This window comes from Sciurus carolinensis, chromosome 14, assembly GCF_902686445.1.
Source record: "Sciurus carolinensis chromosome 14, mSciCar1.2, whole genome shotgun sequence".
Classification (NCBI taxonomy): domain Eukaryota; kingdom Metazoa; phylum Chordata; class Mammalia; order Rodentia; family Sciuridae; genus Sciurus; species Sciurus carolinensis.
Window position 1 is genome coordinate 77,904,087 of NC_062226.1, and position 25,032 is coordinate 77,929,118.

The following is a 25,032-nucleotide window of genomic DNA, read 5'->3' on the forward strand; positions in this document are numbered from 1 at the left end:
TTTCTTAATAATAGGAGTCTTTCCTGAGTTAGGCTATTATTATTGAATGATTGATAGAATTTGTCCTTAAGCACCTTGAGCCTGTATGAGTTTTGCCTTTATTGATACAAGTCTTATTATAATCTTGCTGTAATTTTCCTTAGTGAATGCAGCCTAGCATGTGCACACAGACTTCCATATTGTAACGAGTATGATCCCAGAAAGAACCTACTAGCTCTCTTTTCCCCATTCTCTTCATTAAACTACTGGTTGGTCTGCCATTTTACTTGTTGCTACTATTGGATGAAGATATGCTGCTGTTGTTTTCACCTACATGTTTAAGCATGAATTCTCTTTGCTGTGTTATAAATAATGTCAGCCCCAGCAGGTGGAGCTACCAGTCCTTTCATTCTGCCTCTACTGTTGACATAGAACCTCAATTGCATATGTGGAGTTTGCAGTCAGGCCTATCAAACCTACTTCTTCCAGAGTGACACCTTTGCTGTATCAGCTTCACTGGAGGGTTCTGCTTACCTCTTTCAGAATGGAACTTATCCTTTAGGAGCAAAATGGTGGAGGGGCAGTATTCATGAACCTCTTCATGGAGTGTGGCTTCTGGGTCAAAATCTTTGCTCATGAATGGGAAGAAAAGGAACCCTAGTTCTCGTGACAGTGCCTGTTTGGAATAGAGCTTTTGTAATGTGTAGCTGGGGGAAGGATGAGAAAGGCTGCCTGTTCTTCCTGAGGTGAAGTTGTACCTTAAACTTGGGGCTGAGGGAAGAAGAGCCCCCAATTTAGCAGCATCCATCTGTTTATTACCTTCTGTAATGCAGTGTGGGACTGGAAGTGGGAGGTGATTGTTGCCCTCATGCCACATACTCTTCCTGTTATTATTCAGTTTTGGCAGATTTTCCTGAATAAATGTTTTATTTGTTTGCAGTGTGCCCTTAGGTTGATTTCCAGAGACCCCAATTTTCACCACTTGCTTCATGGTTAATCCCTTGTGAGATGGGTTGCCGAGTTCCCCACATAGTCATTTTAGAAATTCTGCATTCTGCTTGGTTTTTAATTGTTTATTTTAAATATTAGAATAGAAAATGCTCATAAAATTGTGTTAGCTATGACTTTTTAATTTTACATTGATTATACATTATAGGAAATTATTGCTATTTTAGTTTTAGATTTTATCAGTAAGTACACCAAGTATTAGCTTATCATTAGCTTTTTTACATAGGAATCAATATGTGAATATGAATCTTTGTGAAATAGGGTATATGAATTCAGAGGAATCATTGTATATTTTCTTTTATGTGAATGGACTAGAGTTGTAGGAAATACAAAGTGAAATTGTTGTTACTAATTTTTATTTTATCATTTTTAATTACAAAAATTGTTTGAAATTGTGTTGATTCCTAATTTTTGTCCTATCCTTTGTCATACAGATTTGAAACCAAAATAGATTCATTTCATATTACTGGCTTACCAGATAATTCAAAAAAACCCCGCCTCCTGTCTTCATTAGATGGTACATCACTCTTCCAGATTATATTTGAGATAAATCCATTAGATGAAACCGTTTCTCAGAGGTGTATCATAGAAGCTGAACCTTTAGAAATGATATATGATGCAGTAAGCATTTTCTCTGTTATTGATTTTTAATATAATTCAGTTTGCCTTGAGATTGTGCTTCATGTTAATGATGCTTATTTTAACAGAGGACAGTGAATAGTATAATGGAATTCTTCAGACCTCCAAAAGAGGTACATCTAGCACAACTCACTTCAGCAACTTTAACAAAACTTGAAGAATTTCGTGATAAGACAGCAACAGGTAAATGAATTAAAATCAATAAATTAAATATGATTCCATATTTATATTTTTATTTATGTTAACATGATCTTGGTAAAGTTTTAATTAATTTTTAGAATGAATACAGTTTAATAGAAATTATTTGTTTTTTTCTATTGAAAGACGTGTATCAATAATTTTTTACACTCAAGAATTTCAAAATTAGTAACCACATTTAAGTTAAATGGAATTTTTTTTTAGGATATTTGACTCTCTGTTTATGACATTCATTTCAGCCTGTCATTTCCTTACCAGAGTTTGATATATTGGCCTCAGAAAATAAAAGTTCCATCCTTTTTTATACTTTATAGGAAGGCTTAAAGTTTTATAGATTTGGTTTTTAAAATGATAGCTCATTATGGTGATGACTTCTGTGATTTTCTATGATTTACTGAGTCTTTCTTCAACCATGTGTAATTGATATTGAACCTTTCTATTAGGTTTACTTTCAGTAATTATATTTTTCATTTTAGGAATTCTGTTTTAATATATTTAAAATCTCATCTTTTTTTTTTTTTTTTTTAGTTTTGTGTTTTCCATGATTATCTTTAAACTTGTCTTCTATTGCTTTAAACATCATAGGTATTTTATATTCTTTCTCACCAACTAATTCTATTTTCTGATAGTTTATTTATGTGAAATTTTATTGATTCTTTTTCTCCCATCTTCTCCTGTTTTACGTTTCTTAATGACTTTTATTGGTAAATGGTGACTTGTTTATTTATTTAGTTAGTGTTGGTATTGGAACACTTGATCACTGAGCCACATCCCCAGCCCTGTTTTTTATTTTATTTTATTTAGAGACAGGGTCTTCACTGAGTTACTTAGTGCCTTGTTTTTGTCGAGGCTGGCTTTGAACTCGTGATCCTCCTACCTCAGCCTCCTGAACCACTGGATTACAGGCATGTGCCACTGTACCTGGCAAGTGGTGTCTTTTTATGCTTGGTAATTTTAAATTGTAAACTGCTCATTTTTTTCTTGAGAAATTATTTTTTTCTGTCTGGTATTTGGATATGTTGGTAGCACCACTTTAACTAAATTGAGTGCTTGGGATGTTCTGGACTGTTGTTGGGCTACATAATTACTTGAATGCTGATTTATGGTTACAGTGCACCTGGGCTGTGACACCTTTCTCCTAATTTTTCTCAGAGCCATTCTATACATTTCTCTGTGGATCTGTTTTAGGGAGAGGAAGGCTTAACTTCTAGATTCCTCTCACTCTGAGTAGTAGGTGTCCTTTGGTTCCAGATTTGTGAGGAGAATTCCTATTATACTTCTTATCTTCATTTTCTGTCCTCTGTTCTGAGAGACTAAGAAAATGAATTATTATGTAAACCAGGTATAGAAAATAGTCTCAGGGTACAACGAATCAAAATGCAGTCTGTAAGAAATAAAAAAAAATCTAAAAAGTTTAAAAAACAAAGAAAAAAATTTAAAGTCTAAAAAACCAAAAAAAAAAAAAAAAAAAAACTTTAAAAATATATTCCATCACCTAAGATACTCCTTACAAAGTAAAGCACCTCATTTAAATGTGATTCTCCACTGCGTAGTATGCCTTTAATAAATCTGTCACCTTTTCTGTGGAAAAAAAAGTAAAGAAGAGAAAATAGTCTCAGGATAAAATTTTTCTGTGTTCAACTTAAATTTCTTAAACTTCCCTTTTAATTTGATTTTTGGCTTGCCAATTCTCAGTATTTTAATTTTTTTTTGTTGTTGTCATTTGTTTTGTTTCATATCCAACATTTTTTGTTGCTTCTACTCAGAAGAGTAAGTCTGTGTTACCTGTTCATCTGTATTACTAGAATTTGGAAACTGGTTAAGACTAAACTTTGTTAAGATTCGTCTTGCTAAATTTGTGTATTTTTTTTCTTTGGTTGTGTGTTTGAATTTTCACTTTGAGGCTTTGGGTGAATGGATTTAATTTTTTTGGGTAATATTCAGTGTCATTTGACTGGATTCACTTACCTGCTAAGGTGTTTTAAATCTTTTCTGTGTCATGTGACAGTTTGAGTCTGCAGATCCTTTGTTAAAGTAATGGTGATTTTGAGAAAATAAATTGTATTAAAATCATTTCAAAATATTTTTTAAAATAACATATTTGTGATAATAGTGACGTATCTGCCTTATTTATGGGTTAAAAAAAAACAAAAATTAACTACTTCAAAAAATACTATAAATTTGAAATAGTGGCAAGTTTAAATTTTATTTTAAGATTTTTTTTGACAACTGTGCTATGGCATAAAAATAAATGATGTGATTTCTGTAGGTAATGAAGTCACAGATACAAGAGATTCTAAATGTCAACATTAGTTTAACAAAAAGGTGCATTTTTTTCCTGACATTTATGAAATCTCTGAATTCCATTCACCTAATTAATGGTTCCTGACCTAGTTCATATTTCAAAGTTTTGCTTCAAGAATATAAAGGGAGACTTTACCTACATTGCTGAAAATCTATTTTTTGGTTGTTACAAAATCTGACATGAAACTCTTACTTTTCTCCTACTGTTTTCATTATATTCACTTAATTCTTGTTGGTATAAATGAAATGTATGTTGCCATTCTCCTTGGTTTTGTTTCTTAAGAGAAAATATTTGAGCCAAGTAAATAAAGAAACCATTCTATTTTTTCTAATATATTTTAGATGTTGATAGGCCTTTATTTTATTCATTTATTTTTATGCAGTGCTGAGAGTCAAACCCAGTGCCTCACACATGCTAGACAAGCACTCTGCCATTGAGCCACAACCCCAGTCCTCATCCCATGTTTTGATAAGACCTTTAGGAAATTTCTAACTGTCCAAATATATTTTTGTTAGTTTAAGAACCCAAAAACCACTCTGGACCTGGGAACTCATATAAGGGAGTTTATTAAGCAAACAGAGTGTCTCCCTGCAGGGTAAGAGAAAAAAGGAGAGGAAAAGAGAAAGGGTGTGCATGCAAGAGAGAGAGAGAAATGGAGGACAGAGCATGAAAGCTAGGAGAGGAGAGAGAGAGAGAAAAGCATGAAAAAAATGGCGGGGAGCTATCTTTAAGCAGTCAAATTCCAGGGGTTAACAGGACCAATCACGGAGAAGGATACTTGCAAGCTTACTGATGAACCAATAGCTAGCTAGGATGTTCACAGACTGACAAGAAGTTGGGAGGCGGAGAAATGACTGCAGCCTAAAGGGTGGGGGAGCAACTTTTTATTATAGTTAGTCTGTATGTAATATCTTTTTTCTCTGAATTTTACTCTTTTTTTGCCCATTATTTTTTGCATCTGAATAAATTTAAAATTACATTGTGGACAAATATCCTAATTCTAGAAACTATAGGGTTTGTATTTATCCCTGTGTTTTTGTTAGAGTCTCAAATTCCATTTGTATTTCAAATTCTATGTATTGGTATGTTTCATACGTAATAGAAGCCAAAAATGTAAAATTAAAACTCTTTAGTCAGTTCCTGTTTATATATAGTTACTCATAGTTAAAAATGTTGTGTTTGAAACCCACACATCAGATTTAGATTTTTTCTAAGTTTTTATTATATTCTTTTTTAAATTGCTAAAACAATAAATATGCAGCATATAAAGTTCACGTTATAGAACATCTTATGAAGTGAAACTGTAGTATTTTGCCTTCTAGACATAATCATTATAATTTGAAGTCTGTTCTTCCAGTAGGTTTTTCTTTATACTGCTAGTAACATTTATTGTTTTTTAGAATAGTTAATTTTATGAAAAAATGGAAGGCTATTATAAAATGTTTTTAAACTTAATTTTTAAAATTTAATGTGTTTTGGATTTTTTTCTAGATAGTTAAATTTACCTATATTGAAAGATACTCATGTTTGTTACATAGCTATCTGTTTATGTTCTTTGCTTTCTTCCTTCATTTCCTCCTTTCTTCTTTTGTTACATTAGCTTCTATTCATTTTCTTCCTCTGTATCATGGTTTCTTTTTTGTGTTATTTTATTCAGTTTTTCTATGTCTTTTTATTTTCCTTTTTAAGTGGGGATCACACACACATAGCTACCCTTTTTCTGTCAGGAAAGCATGTTAATGACCTTTTGTTAAGGGTTCCCTTTGAACTATAGGATTCTCTGGTAGGATCACAGTGATCCATTTTCTTTAGTCTTTTCAATTATATATTTATCCAAAACCTGTTTATCAGACACTATGCTAGGTTTTGAGGTACATAGCAATGATCAAAATAGAAATAATTCTTACCTCCTGATAGATTTTATATCTGATAGTTAAGGGTGATATAAAACTCAGAGTAATTTACCTTAAAATTATGATAAATGCTGTGTGGGTCTCATCTAGAGAGGCCACACAGTAATTTGAACAGGTGAAATTTATTATAATCATTAACTGTAATGATGAATTGTTTGTATCCTCCAAAGAGTAATTTGTTTGTTTGGTTTTTGTTTTTTGAGGAAAAGTAAAAAGAAGGCTTATTGCTTCGGTAGCAAAGGAGAAACACAGGGGACTCCTTGGAGTCTCAGAGGCTGTGATTCTGTGATCCTGTCCATCTGCAGGAAAAGGGGGCTTTTAATGAGGTGATTCAAAGGCTACATTCCATGGTTGTTCTCTGTTGGAGTTGTACTTCATTTGTTAATTTGGGAGATAGTCATTTCTGAGATCTTCTGGTGCCATCCCCAATGTTTGAATTACTTCCTTCCTATGGTGGGTGTGTACATTTTAGATAAATCTGCCTAAAATGGGGAAGAAAGGTAATCCTGTTTCCCCTGAGATTAGGGAGGAGGAGAGATTAGGAAGGAGTAGGAAGAGAAGAGAAAGAAACAACCATTTTAAAAATAAATTGCAGGGGTTGGGGTTGGGTTCAGTGGTAGAGCGCTTGCCTAGCATGTGTGAGGCACTGGGTTTGATTCTCAGCACTGCATATAAATAAGTGAATAAAAATAAAGGTCTGTCAACACTTAAAAAGAAATTAAAAAAAACATAAAAATAAGTTACAGTGGCAGAGCAGCAAAGACTGTATTCAAAGCATAAAGTGAACCACTCTTTCATATCCCCACTGTTAATTTCTACATTCCATTTTTATGGAAATATGGGCAATGATATCTGCCTAGAGTCCTTGTTTTCTATCAGGTGGGGCATGGACAATTAAGGGTATTCAGCATCAGAGCAGTCCAGAGGTCCACAGGTGCAGATGACAGGTGTCTAGACAAGGCATACATAGGACAGGGATCATTCTAAGACAGTAAATAAGACAAAGCATTAGTTTTTTGTGAACAATTAGCACAAAAACAATTATTTGAGCCAGTCTCTGAAAACCATGAAGATAGTAACTCATAATAATATCAGTGAAAAAACACATTGAGTTTATCAATGTAGGAGGTTAGGAAGATTTGTAGGTCCAAGAGATCAGGCTCAAATTAACTCAGGACAGACTCGCAATTCTAGAGTACTTTGTGATCATTATTATTAGGCACTCCCATACAGGAACCCTTCCTTTATAACCTCTAGCTTTACTTACTTTTGGTAGGGCTGACACAAGTGTACACTTTAAATTACATTAAAAAAAACATTGTTTTTCCTTTTAAATGTCCCTGTAGGACTGTGCTTAGGCTGTTCTTTCTTGCCAGGTTCTAAGACCAAGTTAGTCAACTGACCTTGTTCCTATCTACTGTTAAGAGTCAGCTGAGATTCTTTGGGGACGTGTGTAAAGTCTCTTGGCTCTTTAGTTTTCTTCTGCCAGTGTGCCATATGCCAAGATAGGTCAGAGTCTTGCTGACCTTATGTGACTTCTCTTGGAAACATCAGGGACATTTCCATCTCCAGTGACCCTCCTCCAAAGAGTTACTTTGAAGAATATAGGAAACGTAGTTATAGGGTTTATAGTGTTGAAGTAATGTTCCCCAGAAAGTTATCCCCGTTTTCCCTGAGGATTGACATCTAGACCTTATTAGAGGAAGGCACAACAATGACTCATGGGATGTCAGAGAAGACACTGTAGTGCCATGCTGGTAAAACTTGCTGGAACCTACTCTCTGAATGTTCTAGAAATCTGTCCTTAGGTGATAGGGAAAGGTATTCAGGCATCCCCTTACATGAATTCTGCCCTGAAACCATCTGAGGAGAACGGTTCTATAGGAAGATACTGGCTGTTGGATTCTGTTGTGCTGCCTCTGCCTGGTGTTGGTGAAAGCTGCATTGTTGCAGAATATTGCTGAGGTAGTGCACTGGAACCCAGAAGTAATACCCTTTCCTCTTATAATCTCTCCTTTATTCTGTCTCATCTTCAGTTCTAGTTGGTAAAAGAAAAGCATTGAAGGGGCTAAGGTCCACTTTCATAGAGCAGGCAAAAGGGTGAATTGGAGTTGAGTGAGTAAATAAGTTGATAATAGGAGCAAATGCTATGAAGGAAATGAGAATGATGGATGTCCTGATTTAGTTTTGGTGATTGTGCCAGAGAAGAACTCTTTGAAAAATTGACATAAGATTCAATTTTCTCAGAGGATAAGAAGAACTTTTGAGGCAGCAATCAACTCAAGAGTCTAACTTGGGAAAGAATTTGAAGGTGCAGAAAACTGATTCTAATGTAGTGAGTTTGAGGTGGAGAGTGATGTTAGAGAGGCACAATCTCGATTACGCAAAAAAATGATGGCATATTGAACAGAGGATTTTGTTATAAATATGAGAAAAAAGGGAAAGACATAAGTAGGTTTAACATTTGCACTTTTCCTTTCTATTGAAAGCAACCTAGGGAGGTAGATCATTGTGTCCTCACATTAGGAAAGGATTCACTGGTACTGAATTGGCGAAGGTAGAGTGGGGAGAAGAAAGGGGGATGGGAATAGGAAATTCAGTAGAATGAATTGGATCTAACTTTTCTTTTTTTTTTGGGTGCTGGGGATCGAACCCAGGGCCTTGTGCTTACAAGGCAAGCACTCTACCCACTCTACCGACTGAACTATCTCCCCAGCCCCTGGATCTAACTTTTCTATATCCCTATATGATACAGTACCCAGTAAAACTCCACATCACAAAAGTGGGAAGTTATACTCCATGTGTATATGATATGTCAAAATATATTCTACTGTCATGTATAACTAAAAAGAACAAATAAAAAGAATGTTTAGAAAAAAAAAGATTCATTGAAAGTGAAGCATAGGATTTCCAGGGAGTATAGGACATAGATTGTGGAGGCAGGAGGAATACAGGGATAGATCATTTGGATTGAGGAACCATTAGATTGAAGATGAAGATAGAGAAATTTGCTTAACAGGTAGAATCTGGAGGGTTTTGAGGGTCAGATTGTCCTTTCTGGGTGCTTCTTATGACTTAGCCCAGCAAATAAACTTGAGTAAAATTATACCATCTGTGTTTGAATCCAAATCATTGCGGGGAGGGGGGGAATGTGAGCATCTGTGTTTTGAGTCAGTTTTGTGTTATAAGTTCCAAGCTCATGGGATGATTGTCAGAATTTGATGATCTTTCCATCTGTATTCATCCCTATATTTCATCTTACTTTTCATCCTGATTTTAAGAGATTTTACTTGAATCTGCATTGTTCAGGTTATCAGAGATGCCACAGTACCCACTTACTTCCAGAGTATTGCTTGGGTCAGCAAGGCCTTTGGAATTCCTTGAATATGATAGTTTAGATATTAATTTATCATATTTCTAATAAGAGCTGGTCCAGACTATTATCATAGGCTATTTTCTATGATTATATAAATGTGTATATTTAAAATAGACTATTTAAATTATTTTTTTATTTAATTCATTTTCCCCTCTAGCTTGTTTATCAAATTAACCATGTACTAGCACTTGCTTTTAAACTTTACTTTTTTCTCTATGTTTATTACATCTTATATATCTACTTGTAATTTTGTCTTATTGTAAGTATATTTAAAGTTGTTGACTTACTGAATTTGAACATGTATTCTTTAATGAATACTTAATTTTAAGGGTTATTTTAAAATATACTGATCTTCCTACATTTATGTCACTTTATGCTTCATAATAGTGTATTAACATCGAGTCACAAAATATGGAATGATTTCTTTTGGGAATTTGTTCTTTGAAGAAAAAAGGAGTATTATAGGAGTCAGAGTAGGCCCAAATAGGAATATCATGAACTGTTCAAATACTGAATTTTCTGGATTACTTCTTTTATAAAATCATAGAGCTTTTCTCCCAAGGTTTTTAAGTTAATCTCTGCCCTTTTCATTTAATACTTTTGTGATCTTTTCTAACCACAGTCCTATTCTGAAAAAAATTTTTTCAGTTAAACTATAGATATTCTTGATGACACTGTGAGGGTTTATGCATTAAAAAATCATTTAAATTTTTCAATCTGCCTTTTCAGAATTTTATATGTTGGGTGTTTATAGTCATTTTTAGTTTCTTATTATACTTCACATTGAAAATATCTAGTCCTCATGATCATCTATGTGATAGTTTTCTTTTTTCTTCCCTGCTTTACTTCTTGTCATTGTGAAGGAAGGATCCTTTTTATTTGAGTAACTGATGTCTCAATCAAAACATCCTTTATTCACTAAAACTGATTTGAGGGCTATTTAAAGAATTTATTTCTGTAAAGGAGGGGTTCCCATCTCATGGAATCATTAAGAATTACTTAGATTTAAAAGCTGATGCTGGACTCTGGAGCATATAGGTAGATTAATTTGGCCTACTGATCACATGCAAGTGAGTTAAATTTGTTTGAATAAAAAACTAAGTATAGATAAGATCTAAGGAATGGGGAACCCTGGTTTGTTGACTCTTTTGGTTTACGTATGATTTTATTGAAGATGATTTAATGATCCAGCAGTTTCCATACTGTAAGAGTAAAATCATCAAGGTCAAGTATCATTGTTTAAGTGCATTAAATTTATGAATTAAAAAGACCGTATACAGATTCTAATAGTAACTGTGTATAAATGTTTCATATCACTTAATTTATGTAGGTGAGTATCTTTCTCCTCAATTTTAGCCAAATTGAGTGTGTGGGTTAAAAAATGTTTTTTTTTAAAGCTCCAATTTTATACTCAGATTTAATTAGTGTACACATTAACCAAGAAATATTTTACATTTATATTGGAAATATTTTGCTCAAGGTTATTTAAAAATAAATACTACTTTCATATAATTTTTAAGATTGTACTATCAATTTGTGTGCTTAGCGATTCCCTATTTCTTAAGTAATTTTTGAAAAGTATTCATTGCAAAGATTTAAATTTTCTACAGGTCTTCTGTATATTATTGAAACACAGAAAGTACTTGATCTCAGAATTAATTTGAAGGCTTCATACATTATTGTCCCACAAGATGGAATTTTTACCCCTACATCCAATCTTCTTCTTTTGGATCTTGGTCATCTAAAGGTACATACTAATATTTGATGTATGATATGGCATTTAGGGTATTATGAATTTTGTTTTTTAGGCAATTTGATTGTCCTATTGACTTTTAGATTTATGGTAGGTACTAGAATTTGAGAAATCTTCCTTTCTGGTGAAAGTGCAGTGTCATTTAATTAGGGGTGTGTGTGTCCCCACTTCTTAAAGGAAAATAACTAGTTGAGGTCAGAGGTAAACTGAGGAATTATGTTTACAGAATTTGAGTCATACTTTAAAAGTTTATTTCCTTTTCTGGTAAGTCTTTACTTGATTAATTAAAGTGGAATGAAGGGAATTCTGGAAATATTCAAATATATCTTCATCTGATATTTTTGTGTATAATACTGATATTTTAGTTATATATATAAATATTGACATTAAAAGTTTATTAAATAATTTAAAATTGATAGATGGTCTTCTATTAAGGTTTTTTCTTTTTCTTCCAATTATGAACTTTTTTCTTCCCAAATTTTAAGTAGAGAATAATTATTTTTGACTTTTGAGATCTGTACTATACTAACCATTAGACACATTTGATTAAGTTAAAATTAAATAAAGATTTAGTTACTTAGTTACATATTAGCCATATTTAAGAGTTTTATAGTCTGAAGTGGCCAGTGGCTGTTGTGTTGAACAACACAGACTGAGAACATTTTCATCCTCATAAAAGTTCTATTAAATAGCACTGTTCTAAATCATTATGGGTAGAGGAATACCAATAACAATTTAAAGATCCAAGAGAAATGGATAATGTTAGAATGATTTCTTTTGGCTACCTAACAAATATATACCTTTCCTTGATATTGACATTCTTTTTTATTAATCGATTATACTCTGTACTTGGAACTTATGTACTCATACACTCACTGGGTTTATATTTATAGTAAAATTTATACAGCTGATTATTCACATTTGAATTTGGTTACTGAATTGTTTCAAAGGCAGTATGATACAGTGGGAAGAGCCTCAGATCAGGAGTAAGTATACAATTTTGTGACATTTGGTAATTTACTTAGTTAACCTGTTATCTAAAATTCATTACCTTTCAGACAAAGATAGTAATATTTGTGTACTTCCCATGAGCTTTATAAAATAGAAGAAAATCTGTTTATATATGTGTGTGTTTATGTTTATATATATACAAACACAGATATCTCTCTGTTTATGTTTTGGTGAATAAATAAGATTTTTGAGTGATCCCTGGAATGTTTAAGTGAAAAAGAAATCCTGTGTTAAGAAAAGAGATACAATATAACATGTTGGGAACTACATAAATGGCAAAGTTGGAGCTTAAATTCTCCCATCCTAATAATAAATCCTATACTCTTATTGAAAAAACTATCAAAATATCTTTCTTTCTACCATAGAAATATTTTGTAAGCTAAATTTATCTCTCAATTGATTTTGCTCTCAGTAGGAAATCTTACGAGATTTTAAGTATTTGTAGATGTATTATTTCCAGTACTGTCTTGGGGCCCCTCTTATTAATGTAAGTAATGGGAAATACAGCTTAATATGTAAAAATTTACCTTATATCCTGCCCTCATTATACATCTTATGAATAATGATTTTCTAATAGCAGTACAATATGTGTCTGCATGTGAGTTTCTTTTCCTGTTAAACTTTTACATTATAGGTCTGAAGATTAAAATTTTATATTTATATTTTGAAATATTTGTCTTAAATTTTTAAAATTAACTTCAAGGTGGCAAGTAAAATTCGTTCGGAATTACCAGATGTGAAACATGGTGGTGCCAACCTTGAAGAAATTATGCAAAGAGCTTATGATTCCTTTGATATTCACCTTACAAGCATACAGCTGCTTTATAGTAGAGTGGGTAAGTATAAAATGCATATTGATTGATTTTGCTAGAGTGATTTAATTAGTTCTTTAGATACTTTGAAGACCTTCCTCATAAGTGTGTTTGAACTTATACATTTTTGAATTAGAAATGATAGTAGGGGCTGTGGTTGTGGCTCAGTAGTAGAGCACTTGCCTGGCATGGATGAGGCCCTGGGTTCGATCCTTAGCACCACACATAAATAAATAAATAAATCCTTTTTTTTTTTTAAAGAAGTAACAATAAATATTGCCTAAATATTCTCAACAGGAGTTGATTACATGGGGGGAAGACATGTTTGATTGTTATATTGTTATGGGTAGGGTTCAGGGGCACTGCTAAGCATCTAGTGGTGGAGGTCACAGAAGCTACTAATTATCTTACAATGTACAGACCAGCCTCCAGCAACAAATGTCAGTAGTGCTAAGGTTGAGAAATCCTGATCCACACCAGAATTTCTAACCTTGGGCCAAAAATTGACACATATTGATAATGATGTGTGTGTGTATGTGTGTTTTTAATTTATTTTTCTTGTGCTGGGGACTGAGCCCAGGGCTTTGCAAATGGCAGTCAAGAACTCTACCACTGAGCCCCAACCTAAACCCTGGTGGTGATAATTATATTACACAGTTGGATAACCAGAAGAGGCAAAGAGACTTCTCAAAGCCAGAGGCAACCAGTCTTGAATCTCTGATATTCCATACCATAGACAGCCAGAGACCAAGGAGGGTCACTCTCGTAGGCATCTTTAACCTAGTCATTGTTATGCATACCAGTCATGCATCAGAGATCCAGTTCATGTTTTAGGTAAGACAACCAGAAGTTTACTTGTTAAGAACTAATAAAGTGTTAGTGGCAACTTCAGATTTGTTCAGCCTTCTTTCCATTCTTCCATGCTACTTCTGAATCTCCAGAACATTCAGATCATTCAACAGAGTTTGGGAATTGTTAGAGAGTTGTATATGTATGTATATGGTCAAATTTTATTTATCTAATATACCTGATAAAAGGAAAAGCAATGAGAAGCCAAAGTAATTGTTATTAAAATTTAGTTTATATAGGACTGGAACATTTTTATTACTTTAATTATATTTATTTTAAGATAATATATGTGGCTTCTGTTCTAATGTTCTTGGTTTCTGTTCTTGTCATATTCCTGTTGTTGTGGAAGGAGCCCAGAAGTATGGTGGGTGGCAAAAGTAAATTAGTGTGAAAAGTCTATAAATGCTTTTCCAGGGAAAAAATTATGGCATTTGTTATGTTTGAATGGACATTTTAGTCACAAGTTTTCGAAGTCTGTGAGCCATACTTAATACTTAAGATATTGAACGGTTTGTTAAGATTAAAAAATGTTCCATTGTTACTGTAAGATTATTGGAATTCCTTGGAATTCTTTTTGATTAATTGTTCTTAAATAATCGAATCCCTTTTTTTGAAGAGTTTTTTTAGACTTGGGGATTACTTTATATAATTGTCATGGAATCTCTTGAAAAATACTGAAAGATATGCTTTTAAGTATCATGTTTTCATCTATAAAATGGGAAGTGAAGGAAATATCTCAATATTGGTGGTAGAATTTTAAAACTGTAGTAAAACCCATTTTACTACCAATCTCTGGGAGTCTTAACATTTCCTTGGCTGGTTTTCCAAGACATGGAGTTTATCTGACTTACAGAGTAATTAGGTTCAAATGAGATAACTTGTGTGAAAATATATTGAGTTATAGAGATCACATTCATCTTATTTTCGTGTGTGTGTGTGTAGGGCTGGGAATTGAATGTTGGACCTCAGGAATGCTAGGCAAATACTCTACCTCCAAACTACACCCCCAGCTCTAAATAAAATTTTTAAAGTTATTTCTTTCTGATTATAAATATGTCTACTTTAGGAAATCTGGATGACTCAGAAAACAAAAAGAGACATTCTTTATCTTATTGCTCAGACATGAGCTCTGTTGATACTTAATGTATATCCTTTTAGTGTTTTTTACAACATATGTGCCTATGAATATATTAGATGTTCTTATTTAATGTTAATGTGTGGAGGTATTTATGATATTTTAGGCATGATTTATGTAGTTTTTAAAATTCAGATAATTCCTTCCTTTACCAATAATTTTTTGGCCATTTGAATTTATGATTTTTATTGGCTGTATTGTGTTCTAAGGCTACTCTGTAAATTATTTAATTGTCCCCTTACTGAAAATTAAGGCTTATAACACTGCAGTAAGTGTAGCTAAAGGGTCATGTTTGTAGACCTGGATATGAATTTCATATTTATTATTAGCTCATTGATTTTAGGAAAGTTATAAGCTTTGAGCCTCAGTTTTATAAAATGGGATAATTATAAACCATGGGGAGAATTAACAGTGCTTGTTATAAATCTTGAGTAAATGGTAACATTAGTTACTGTTACAGAAATTCACAGTTTCTTGCCTTTTCCATTATTGCTTTATACCCATGTAATTCTGGGGGTAGAATATCTGGTTGGTATAGTGATTGTCAATGCTTAAAACTACTGTTTTTTTAAAAAAAAAAAAAAAAGTATTTTTTTTTTTCTAAAAGAACATAAAAGAGAGTCTTGTGAAGAAAAAAAGAACCAAAAAAGTAATGAAAGGGAAAAGAATGTGCCTGTTGTTTGTGGGTACCTGGGAATGATACGGGAGAATTTCTCCATACCATCATGCAGTATGTGAATATCAAGTATTAATAGTAATTTTAGTTTTACTGTGTTATTCAAATTATGCCAAGATTAAATATGAACTGTATTCTGTAATTAGGTGATAATTGGAAAGAAGCACGAAAACTCAATGTATCTACACAGCATATTTTAGTGCCCATGCACTTCAATGTGGAACTCTCTAAGGCTATGGTTTTCATGGATTTAAGGATGCCCAAGTATGTATTATCTGTTTATGTGTTGTAGAATTTCTTAGTGATTCTTTAGCTAAGGAAATACCATTTCATTTATTGTTTGTGTGTTAAACTATTTTTTAGTGGATAGCTTAGCAGCCTTAAGTACATTCACATGGTTGTGCCGCCCTCACATACCCTCCATCTCTAGAACTTTATCATCTTCCAAACTGAAACTAAATACCTATTAAATAATAATGTGCCATTCTGCTCTTCCCCTTCCTGCAGCCCCTGGCAACTGCCATTCTGTTTTGTCTTATGAATTTGGCTATTTTAGGTATCTCATATAAGTGAAATCATAAAATATTTGACCTTTTTGTCTGGATCACTTAGTATAAAGGGGTCAAGCTTCATCCATGAAGTGTATGACTAGTAGAGTTCTAGTCCTCTACTTTCTTATTGATTGGGCTTATTGTCTGGTTGTTCTGTCCGTTATTGAAAATGAATACTGAAGTCTCCTAATATTGTTAGTGTTTATTTCTTCCTCTGAATTCTATCAATGTTTGATTATATATTTTTGAGCTCAGATGTCTGGCACATATATTTTATAATTGTTGTCTTTGTTGACATGACCCTCTTACTTCATTATATAATGTCTCTCTTTATCCTGCAAATGTTTTTGTAATCTGTTTTGATTTATTAGAACTAACCCTGTTTTCTTTGGATGATTATTTGTATAGAATGTCTTTTTGCATTCTTTCACTTTTGACCTAGGTTGTTTCTTTGACCTAAAGTGAGTCTGTTACACATAGCATATAGATGGATCTTGTTGTTTTATTCATTCTGTCAACTTATACCTTTTGGGAAGTTGAAAACATATTTAAAGTAAACACTGATGGGGAAAACTTACTTTTGTTGGTAAGCTTTTTGTTATATCTTAGAGCTTGTTTTCTTCCTCCTTTCCTCTATTATTGCCTTTATGTTTTGTTGATATTTATTGTGAAGTGTTTTTAATTCCATCTCATTTCCATTTTTATGTTTTATAGATATTTTCTTAGAGGTTATTTTAGAGATGACATATAATATTCTAAAGTTATTACACTCTGGTTAAAATTCATACCAACTTAATTTCAATTGTATGAAAAAAACTGTTTGCAGTTCTATTCCCTTCAGTTTGTTGTTGATGGCACAATTTAAATTTTTATGTGTTCTGTACCCATTAACATAGATTTATAGTTATTTTTATGCCTTTGTCTATAGACAAATAGAATATTATACAATTGGAATTATAAACTAAAATTACAATATATAATATTATATATAATATATAATATTTATTTTGTTTCTTTATATATTCATCTTTACCATGACCTTTATATTGTATTGTTAGCTGAAGCTTTGAGCCCAAAACTCCAAATAGAAAAGTCTGTTGAACTAGAGCAGACCATTTAGCTACTTTATTCCTAAATAATTTTATGTCATATTTGTCTTTTTCATCTCTTCTTCATATCAGCATCCTTTTTCTTTTTTGCAAGCATTCCACCTTGGCCAGAAACTATTTTAAAATTTTATCAAAGACTCATCCAACAACCTACCAGACAGTTCCAAAAGAATTGTTACTATAGCAAGTTAGCAAGAGAATGCTCAAATGGTTGTGCTTAAGCCTTCCTGCTTTGTTAAGTGTTTAAGAACAGAAGGAATTAAGGTTATCCTGATCTTTTCTCATATGGTATGTGGTGTAGGCCTTGTTTGTACTTAAAAGGGGAGACCTAAGAGAGTATCATCCTCTCCTCTCATTTTTTTTTAAACCTTTCTCTCTCTTTCCTTTTTTTTTTTTTGTTTTGTTTTCTTTGTTTTGTTTTGTTTATTTTTGGTTTTGAGACACCATGTACTTGGAGAAGCATTCCCTGGCTGTTCTCAAACTTTTTTGTTGACTTTTAACCTACAGTGACTCAATTAGCGGACCAGAGTCCTAAGTCTTATTCTTCTAGACTTTCTGTTCTTAGATAAATCAAAGAGTGTTTAGTCTTGGAGTACAGGAATGCCTGGAATTTTGTTTAAGCAAGAGAAGGAAAGACAGCCATTCTGTATGTTCTCTTGCTTTTCATATTTTAGTTTTAGGTATGATTTGATTTTAAATGTAAGGCTTAAGTTCTTTCATTGCTTCCCAGATGTCTCCCTGCCTGTTTATTTGTAAAATTTTTCAGTCTGTGATAAAGAGCAAATATGTATTTCTTTTTGTCAATATAAGAATTTAAATTAACATAATTTACTTTTCTTTTTTCTTGGTAAGTATGCTATAATATAGGATATTATAGGGTACCAGAATAAAAGGAGATTGTCCTCTGAGGGAAGAAAAGGGAAACTTAATTTGCTTTGGACTTGCTCTGTTAGTATATGATTAAAGAGAATATATGTCCTTAATATGGGGAAAAGCGTAGCAGGAATAAAAGTAGCTGATTAAAGTATCTAGCATAATCACAGGCCTAAAATGCCAATGATTTAGACAGATGAAATCTGAGAAGTTTTTTGGATTTTATTTTATAAGCTCTTGAGTAACATTAAATGAGTATGATATTATGTAAAATCCTGAAACTCTGCAAGTATCAGGAACCTTCCTTTGAAGTTTGAACTAAATAAGTTTTAAGGTAAGTAAAAAGAATCCTGTTAGGGCTGGGTATATAGTTCAGTTGGTAGAGTGTTTGCCTTGCAAGCACAAGGCCCTGGGTTCAATCCCCAGCACCACACACACACACACACACACACACACACACACACAAAGAAGCCTGTTATTTGGTAGGTAGTATTTTGGCACCTAGCGTCTTGTGTGTGTATGTGTGTGTGTGTGTATTTTAATTTATATATATACATATATATTTATTTATTTATTTTAGTTGTAGAAGAACACACTATCTTTCTTTTATTTATTTTTATGTGGTGCTGAGACTCAAACCCAGTGCCTCACAGGTTCTAAGCAAGTGCTCCACCACTGAGCCACAACCCCAGCCCAGCACCTAGCATCTTGAGATTGTACAGATTGAATATTTTTAAGAAAGTGAAAAGTTTAGATGCATTAACTGGACTGATCCATTATGTATAACTAAGTTTAACTAGGATGTATGGAATTGATTATAAATATCTAGGTTATTGAAAGTAAAAGAAATCTTACAATTTTCTGAAGGAACTCAGATATACATTTTAGAAAGAAACCTTAGCTTCACTAGGCATAATTCAGAAAAGTTTTAGGGAAAAATACATGGATAAGAATGGTGAGTGAAAACTTTCTCTTTGAGGTCTCTTTAAATTCTTTATCTTTTATCTGTAAGCAAAGGACACTGCCTAGGCAATTAAAAGCATAATAAGATACTCAGCTCTGCTTTTGAGTCATGGTTTTAGATATCCAATCTTATGGACAAATTATTGGAACTTGCTAAGCCTTAGTTTCTTCGTGGGAACCATATGGAAATTTACAAGCAATAGGGAACAGAAATAGTTTGTGTACCTCATAAATTGAGGACTACTTAAGGTAATATACACAAAATACTCCCTTAAATGCCTGTCACATAATAAACACTTGATAAATAGAAATTGTCATATATAGAGACACAATAAATGAAATAATGTGAGGGAAATAAGTTATCCCATCTAATGAAACCAGTTAATAAGCTAAGGTCAAAATTAGTGATTTTTTAGTGTTTAAAAATCACATTTCATTGTATTTGTCTAATTTGAGGAATGTAGTCTTCTTTTTAGTTAGTTTACTTACATCAGAATGAAAGGTCCTCTATAATCATTGTTATCTTTTTAAAACAGATTCAAGATTTTTGGAGAGTTACCTCTTGTTTCTTTACGAATCTCTGATAAAAAGCTGCAAGGGATTATGGAATTGGTTGAAAGCATTCCAAAACCTGTACTTATAACTGATGTATCTGCCCCTGTGAAATCAATTCAGGTAATGTTGTTTTCAGAATTTAAAAAAATTGAATTAAAAAAGAAGGTTCACTAATGGTATTTGAAACTACCATAGGAATTTCAGATAAAACAATTTCCATTTCATTTGGGACAGACATTTTAAAAGAGAGAAGTTGATGAAATGGTAAAAAGTACAAATAGTAAAGTTATAAATAAAATCTTTATCTGTCACTTTGGTAGCCTCCAGTCCTTCTCCCTAATGGTAATACTGTTAATCCCTGTTTGTTTAGTTTTTCCAGAAAGTGTGTATGGCATATCTAGTATGCATGCACACACAGATACACATGCTAGTACAATCTTATGTTCATACAATTTAAATAAATGTGATCATTATTCTTATTGTTACCATTATTATATTTTACATATTTTAAGAGATGTTTTCATGTTAACACATACAGATCTATTTCTTTTTCACGGTCACATAATAATTGAATTATGTGGATATACCTTTTACCTAATATATTTAATTTTGATGGATATTCATTCATGTTGATATGAGTATTTACAATTTTGGAAAGTACTGCCTTGAACTTCCTTGTGTATATATTTGGTTATACTTTTTTCCATAGGACGAATTGCTACAGGTGGAATTTTTGAGTAAAATAGTGTGTAAATTTTAAATTTTGATGAATTTGCCAAATTTCCCTTCTATTGATTAATTTATGATATTGTTAATAGTGAATAATGAATGCCTTTTCTTTGCTTGCATTAATCTTGAATGTCAACAATTATTAACAGTTTTTTCTAAATGAAAAAAATATTCTCTTGTTTTGATTTGCATTTCATTACGAGTAAGATAAAACATATTTTCCTAAGTTTAATTTTGAATTTCTTTCTGGAAACACCTACTCATGTTTATTGTACTTTTTTTAAATTGGACTATGATTTGTCATTTAAAATTACTTTTCCATTTTGCTGTTTGTTTTTTGTAATATATACATTTTTTTTAACCATGTAAAACATATCTATATTTTTCTGTTTTTGTGTCCTTCTGTCAATGGTAGTGCTAGGGATTGAACCCAGGGCTTCTTCCATGCTGCATAGTTGTACTTATCAATGAGCCACATCCCTAGCCCTCCTTTTTTTAAAAAAAAAAAAAAATATAGTCAAAATTAGTAGTTTTTTTTTTTCCTTTATGATTCTTGGATTTTGTATATGTAAGTTTTCTCATTCCAAGTTTTAGAAAGAAAATATGCAATCATATTTTCTTTAATCATTTCTCCTGAGGACATATGTTTGGACAAATGGGGCTATCTCCTGAGTATCAGTGAACCAGGCTGCAACCAGGACCCATGGGACAAGGCTGTGTTTAGCCTTTCCTTATTAAATACGATAAAATTGGGTTTGTTTTTTTTTTAGTCATTCTTCACCAAGTTGAGAAATTACTCTTCCTAGTTGGCTGAGCATTTATTTGGATAGACATTGCAATGACTTTTCTTTATCTGTTGAGAAGATCATATAGTTTGCTTCCTTGGGCTGTTAATATAATAAATTATATTGATTATTTTTAAAATATTAAACTAGATTTGCATTTCCAATATAAATCTTATCTTTTCATAATGTAGTATCCATTCTATGTATTTGGAATTTTTTTTTGAGTATAGGTTGAGTGACCTTAATCTGAGATATTTCAGATTTTGGAGTTTTTGGATTTTGGAATATTCTCATATAGACTTTCCAGTTGAGCATACCTAATCTAAATGTCCCAAATCCAAAACGCTCCAAAATCTGAAACTTTGAGCATCTTGTCAGCCTGCAGCAAGTTTTGGATTTCAGACATTTTCAGATTTAGGATTTTAAAAATAGGGATGTTCAACTGTATGTATTTATCTCTTATCCCATATGCATGGGACCATGAAAATTTTGAATTTCAAAATTTTTTGGATTTTGGAATATCTGCATGAACATAATAAGATATCTTTGGGACAGCACTCAAGTCTAAACAGGAAATTCATTTATGTTTTATATACTCCTTTTACACACACAGGCTGAAGGTAATTTTATACAATATTTTTAGTGTGTCTTTGACTTGACTGTGTTACGTTTTCCAGTAGTGGTTTCATGTCTGCATTCAAAAAGTTTTAGATTTTGAAGCATTTTAGATTTCAGATTTTCAGGATAAGAAATGTTCAACTTCTTTGTTGTAGAGGATTTTTATTATTATGTTCAAAAGGAAAATTGGTTTATACTTTTTATTTGTAACACTTGATATGATAGATATCAGAGTAATGCTGGTTTCATATAAAGGGATAAGAAACATTTCTTTCCTCTCTTTTTTGGGAGAGTTTGTATAGAATTGAATGGCTCATAGAATTTGCCAGTGAAGCCATCTGTGCTTGAATTCTTGTAATATTTTAAAAACTGTCTCTTTAATTTATACAGGACTGTTTATGGCCTGTTTTCTTCTTGTATGAACTTTAGATATAGTCCATGAAGATGTCCATTTCATCCAAATTGTTGAATATATGAACATAATGTTGTTCCTAGTATTTTCTTATTCTCTTTTTAATGACTTTGATATCTATAATATTGGCTTCTTTTTCATTTTTTATTTGGTTAATTTTTAGCTTCTTTTTGTTTTCTATCAGTTCAATAAGTGGTTTGTCAGTTTTGTTTAATCTTTTTAAAAGTCCAGTTTTGGTTCTTTGATTTTGTTTTGTTATAAGTTTTATTGATTTCTGATCTCTTACGTTGAAAATCCATTCTTAGGTTCAGGTCCTTAAAAAAAAAGACAGATACAATACAGTCTTTTGGCTGTAGATTCCTGACTTCTCCACTATAATGTCATGTATCTTGGAGAATATTTTATTTGTACTTGAGAAGAAAGTGTGTATTACTGTTGTTGCTGGTTGAAGATTTTTGTAAATGTCAATTAGTATAATTTAAATGGATAGTGTTTAGGCCTGTGTACTGATTGACTGCTTAGGCATTTGTCATTTACTGAGAAGAATATTGAAGTCTCTATATGTAATTATGGATTTGTCTACTTTTTATTAATTTCTGTAGTTTTTACTGAGTGTATTTTGAAGTTATTTTGTGGGGTGCATAGAAGTTTGGATTGTTTTCTTAACTTGATGTAATGCCTGTCATTTTCCCTATGCTATTCCTAGATTTGATATCTGCTTTTCAGATACTATTCAAGTTTTCTTCCCTTTTTTTAAAAGCAGAATTCCTTTTATTACTTGATTTTTTTTTTTTTTCAGTTGAAGAGAAATTAACATCCAGGTCATCTGTGCAATATTTGAAATTAACATTATTCAACCCTGTAGAGGAATGAATTATTGATAAACTCTTTAAGATAGATAAACTTCAGAAGTTTATCTTTGCTGAAAAGTGATGTTATATTTCAACATAACATGAAATTTACAATTTTAAAGTGTTCAGTTTAGTGACACATATTTACATACTGTGCAATATAGTTCCAAAACAGTCTCATCATTCCAAAAGAAGGTCCGGTCATTCTCTATTCAGCCCCCACAAGTCAGTGAACTCATACAATATGTGGACTTTATGTTTGACTTCTTTCACTTAGCATAATCTCTCTGAGATCTATCTCTCTTACAGTGTTTATCAATACTTCATTTCTTTATATGGTTGAGTAAAGTTATATTTCATCATTTTGTTTATCTACTCATCCATTAATGGATATTTGGGTTAATTTCTACATTTTGATGATTGTGAATAGTGCTGGTATGAACATTTGACTCCCTATTTTGAAGGGTTTTGTATGTATGTTTATATGTGTGTGTGTGTGTGTGTGTGTGTGTGTGTGTGTGTGTGTGTGTATATGGATAGATAGATATCTATCTATACGACTGAACTTGCTGGGTCATATTTTTCCTTGTATTCTTTTTTTTGTGTGGTGCTGGGGATTGAACCCAGGGCCTCGTGCCTGCGAGGCAAGCAGTCTACCAACTGAGCTATATCCCCAGCCCACCCTTGTATTCTTTTACAATGAGGCTAGGCAACCTGCTTGGTGTTCCACAAATATTCCAAGTCAGATTTATAGGAAAATGTGTTTTATTCAAAGCTAAGCTACGTTTGCAGGAATGTAGAAGAAATTTTTAGTTTCAAAAATTTTATCTTCGAGAGGCTCTAGGGTGAGGAAAGCTTTTAAAAGAGAAGAGAAAGTAAAATGGGACAAAAGGCAGGAAATATGCAGATTTAATTAGCCTGTGTGAGACAGGCTGGGGCAGGGGCAATCTTCATTCTCAGCTTCATTGACAACTGCCAGGCTAGGGTGGGCAGCCCTTCAGCCTTTGCTCTCAGCATGAAGAAGTTTAAATAAACTATAAAAAGGGCTGAGGGGCTGGAATTGTAGCTCAGTTGGTAGTATGTGTGAGGCCCTCGTTTGATCCTTAGCACCACATAACAAGATAAATAAATAAAGGTATTGTATACACCTACAACTCAACAACTAAGTTTTTTGAAAAGGGGTATGCTGGGAATGTGGCTCAGTGATTAAGAACCCCTGGGTTTAGTCGCTGGTACCAAAAAGAAAAAGAAAAGATAGTATATGTCTGGAATAGTAATGAGAGCAAGATTAGTTGAGCAGTGCTTATTTATGGTTAAAGTGCTTCTTGAAGAACCACAGTCCATCTAAATATTGCAAGGCAAAGGCTAATTTGTTTGCTTTATATAGTTCAATTCACAATTATCACAATTTTTCGTAACATTTATATAGTGGTATATTAACTGCAGCAGTTCCAAAATGATACTGTGGAAAGAAAACATTTGTAAAATATGTTATTTTTAAAGTTCATTGTTTGTAGGCAAAGATGGTTAAGAACATTGTTTCCATTAAAATGACAATGAAAATAGAAAAGAAAAATCAATAGCTCTCCTATGTACCAATAATGAGTCTGCTGAGAAAGAAATTAGAAAAACAGTCCAATTCACAAAAGCCTCAAAAAAATAAAATGTATGTAAGAGTAAATCTAACCAAGGAGATGAAATAGCTCTACAAGGAAAACTATAGAACATTGAAGAAAGAAATTGAAGTCTTCAGAAGATGGAAAGACCTCTTATGATCATGGATAGGCAGAAATAATATTGCTAAAATTTAGGCTGAACTACCAAAAGTAATATGTAGATTCAGTGTAATCCCCATCAAAATAAACTGTGACATTCTTCATAGAACTAGAAAAAACAAGAATAAAAAACTCAGAATAGCCAACACAGTTCTAA

General features: G+C 32.4%; 1 protein-coding gene across 1 annotated transcript in view; it reads left to right on the forward strand.

Annotated features, from left to right (window-relative positions):
• Nucleotides 1–25,032, forward strand: part of Vps13a (vacuolar protein sorting 13 homolog A) — a 268,516-nt gene that overhangs the window by 56,315 nt on the left and 187,169 nt on the right. The window contains 6 exon segments of the mRNA XM_047525841.1: nt 1,422–1,608; nt 1,695–1,809; nt 11,029–11,165; nt 12,886–13,018; nt 15,801–15,918; nt 19,687–19,825. Coding sequence (XP_047381797.1) covers nt 1,422–1,608; nt 1,695–1,809; nt 11,029–11,165; nt 12,886–13,018; nt 15,801–15,918; nt 19,687–19,825 — 829 coding nt within the window.